The sequence below is a fragment of the Fulmarus glacialis genome, unplaced genomic scaffold (assembly GCF_000690835.1).
Source record: "Fulmarus glacialis isolate BGI_N327 unplaced genomic scaffold, ASM69083v1 scaffold9211, whole genome shotgun sequence".
Classification (NCBI taxonomy): domain Eukaryota; kingdom Metazoa; phylum Chordata; class Aves; order Procellariiformes; family Procellariidae; genus Fulmarus; species Fulmarus glacialis.
Window position 1 is genome coordinate 34,288 of NW_009190853.1, and position 2,844 is coordinate 37,131.

The 2,844-nt window shown below is 43.7% G+C and overlaps 1 protein-coding gene across 1 annotated transcript in view; it reads right to left on the reverse strand.

The window, feature by feature from the left end:
- DOT1L (DOT1-like histone H3K79 methyltransferase) overlaps positions 1-2,844 on the reverse strand; it is a gene marked incomplete at its 5' end in the record, with an annotated part of 48,992 nt that overhangs the window by 15,192 nt on the left and 30,956 nt on the right. Inside the window, 3 exons of the mRNA XM_009586456.1 lie at positions 453-544; positions 1,997-2,110; positions 2,551-2,785. Of these exons, the coding sequence (XP_009584751.1) occupies positions 453-544; positions 1,997-2,110; positions 2,551-2,785 (441 nt within the window). The remainder of the gene's footprint in view (positions 1-452; positions 545-1,996; positions 2,111-2,550; positions 2,786-2,844) is intronic.

Genomic DNA, 2,844 nt, shown 5'->3' on the forward strand with positions numbered 1-2,844 from the left:
GGAGAGGTTGACCATCACCTCTTGCTCCTGTGACCCATGAGACATTTAGAGAAGAAAAGCAGCTGCCAATCCCAAATGGGAGAAAAGGACAGTGTTCAAGACACCAACTTCCTGCGTAGGTACACACAGCTTCATGTCAAAACAGAGGAAAAAAGAGAAATACTGAAGTAACTCTTATTAGGTGGAGGGGCAGCAGAGGCAAGAGGGGAGGTGCATCTCTCCCAGTTTGCAGATGGGAAATTTAAGCACACAAAGACTCACCGAGTTAGCAATAAAACCCCCAGGTACAGTCATTCAGCTTAAGCGTTACTCTGGTAGAGTCTTCACAGTTGGCCTGGGGCAGCACTGATGTTAAGTGTTTTTTTCACTGTTCACCAGCATTTTTCTCCGCTGCATCTAAGGTATTTGGTAGTCTGGTAATTTTGTTTAGAAGTGTTAAAAATGAGACCTACCTTTTCCTGCTCCAGTAACTGTTGCAGACTTGCTTTATACTGAGGAGTTTTCATGTATGCCATGAACTGCATGTACTGGATCTTAAAAGAGTCTGTAAAATAAATAAGGAGATGATACATTTCAAGTGAGAGAAAGCGCAATGCTCCTATTTACCCCTGTTTGCTCCCTTGCTTTTTATTTGGGCTGTAAGTCAGGCCAAGCCATTAAAGACCAATTTAGAACATGCTGAAAATCCATCTTCTGATGCAAGCTGAACTCTTGGATCCATTAGCTACTTATAATAGGTACCCCAATGGAAGTCATGACAACGCATTCAAAAACACAGAGGAAGATGATGGGTGCTAATGGTGTGTTTGCATGATGAAAGAGGAGTTGAACAGCTTTTAATGCACTGTAAGTAGAAATAATAAAAGAGATTAGCTGTAACAGCCAAAACCAGCCCTGAGCTCAGAGCACTCATTCTCCCAGCCTCACAAGACAGGGCTTGCTGTACTCCTCCTGCCTCCATATAGACAGATGACAAGCTCTACACCCACATTTACCCTCCAAGGAGCACTTGCTTCTCATTGTCCTTCTATCTCCAGTCTCCTATTACACAATGAACCTTCCTTCTCCCCAGCCCTCACCACTGGGGCCCTATCATCATAAAGCCAACCACATGATTAAGTCCAGTCTGCTGCAATCACAGGCAGCCAAAACAGGTAATAGATGGTATGCAGACTTTTGCAGCAAGGTTTATTCCAGACAAGCGTCATTCTCCCCGCTCCCCCCGCCACCAACACCCGACTTGAAGCCTCCCTCTAACTCACTCTTTTTCTCTCTCTTTCTCTACAGTAAGAAATCAGTCATAACCGTAAGACATCACAGCAAGAGCGCAAGAGTCAAGTACATCACAGATGCCCTTGTTCTCTACATAGACAGGAACATTACATCAGATTCCCAGATGATCCTAGACTGGCTCATGCCCAATGCCAAAGGCCAGAAACGGCAGGGGGGGACCAGAAGACCCAAAAAACCACCCTCCAAGTTCTTCCTTAAATCACCTCTTGCACATGGAGCATATTTTCCAACCACACCACCTTTGTGACCTCAAAAACTCAGGCAGCATCTCATTTACTTTGCTCTAAGTTCTGCAGAGAAAATGGAGTCGTGTTCTCCAAGATTGTATTATTTAAGAATAAGAGAATGGTTTCATTTAAAATAAAGTTATTTCTGACTAGCCATTTCCATTTAAAGTTATTTTGGATTCCTGCTAAACCCAAGCTTATTTCCTTTTGTGCCAAACAAGAGCTGAAACAATGTCAAAAAACAAATGCAGACCAAGACATCAACTTCAGCAGCAAGCAAGGGAAGAGACCTCGTGGTGATGCTAATAGAAGTGGAGCACGCAGGGGAAGATGGGGGAGAAGCTATCCCGCTCTCCGGTTCAATATACAGCTTTCCAGAACGGCTGTCTATTAGTAGCCCTTTGATTTACCATATGTTCAGAAACCTCAAAGTAGAGGTTCCCATGACAAACACAGTGATAACATTACAGTCTTACCTAGCAGCTTCTGTAGTGCAGGTGGGGTAGGTGTCACCAGTAGCTGGTTAGATGAATGCCGTTGCACTTTAGGAGGTAGTTGGTAATATGGACTATGAGGTGACTTGTATGCATCTAAAGAGAGAAACAAAGATAACCTTTCAGATTATGAAAGTCAGTGTTTCTAGCAAGTACTTTACCATTAGAAAGCATGTCATTTACAATGCAAGATCCAGTAACTTAGCTAGATGAACACACTGCAACAGATTGTTTGGAAAGACATCTACAATTTATCCTTAGAACGGCAGCAGCAGAGACAAGCTATCAGCCACAGCTCAGCTGCAGCTTCTGGCCAAGTACGTACAGACAGATTCAATCACCATCTTCTCATAGAGGCATACCCCCATCTCAAGGGGAGCTTTGCTCTGGTGGCAAGGGAGAATTTACGACACAAAACCAAACTAAACCTAGCAATAAAGGAAGAATGACCTCCAAGTACGCATTCAGAGCCTCAGATACTTATCTACACTCATGTGGCAGGGGGAAGCTTCTTCCACTGCCAGCCTTGAACTCACCCTGAGGAGAGGATGAAGATGTCTGTGAAACAGTTTGAGCATGCAGAAGTTCTAGTGCAGTTTGGTTCTTCTTGGTCTTGCGCTCTGTATTTGCAGTGTTCATTTTCTTGGGACGTCCTCGTTTCCTGCCTGCCATTTTCCTTCCTTTTTTACTTAGCTTTTTCTTCCGTGCTTTGGAGGGAGATGGCTTTTTAACAGAATTTGCCCCAGCCTTTTCTTCTTCAGCACCAGAATCCTAAGAGATTTTTAAAAGCCAAAAGCTCTTTAGTCATTTCTACCTACATATGCGGCATT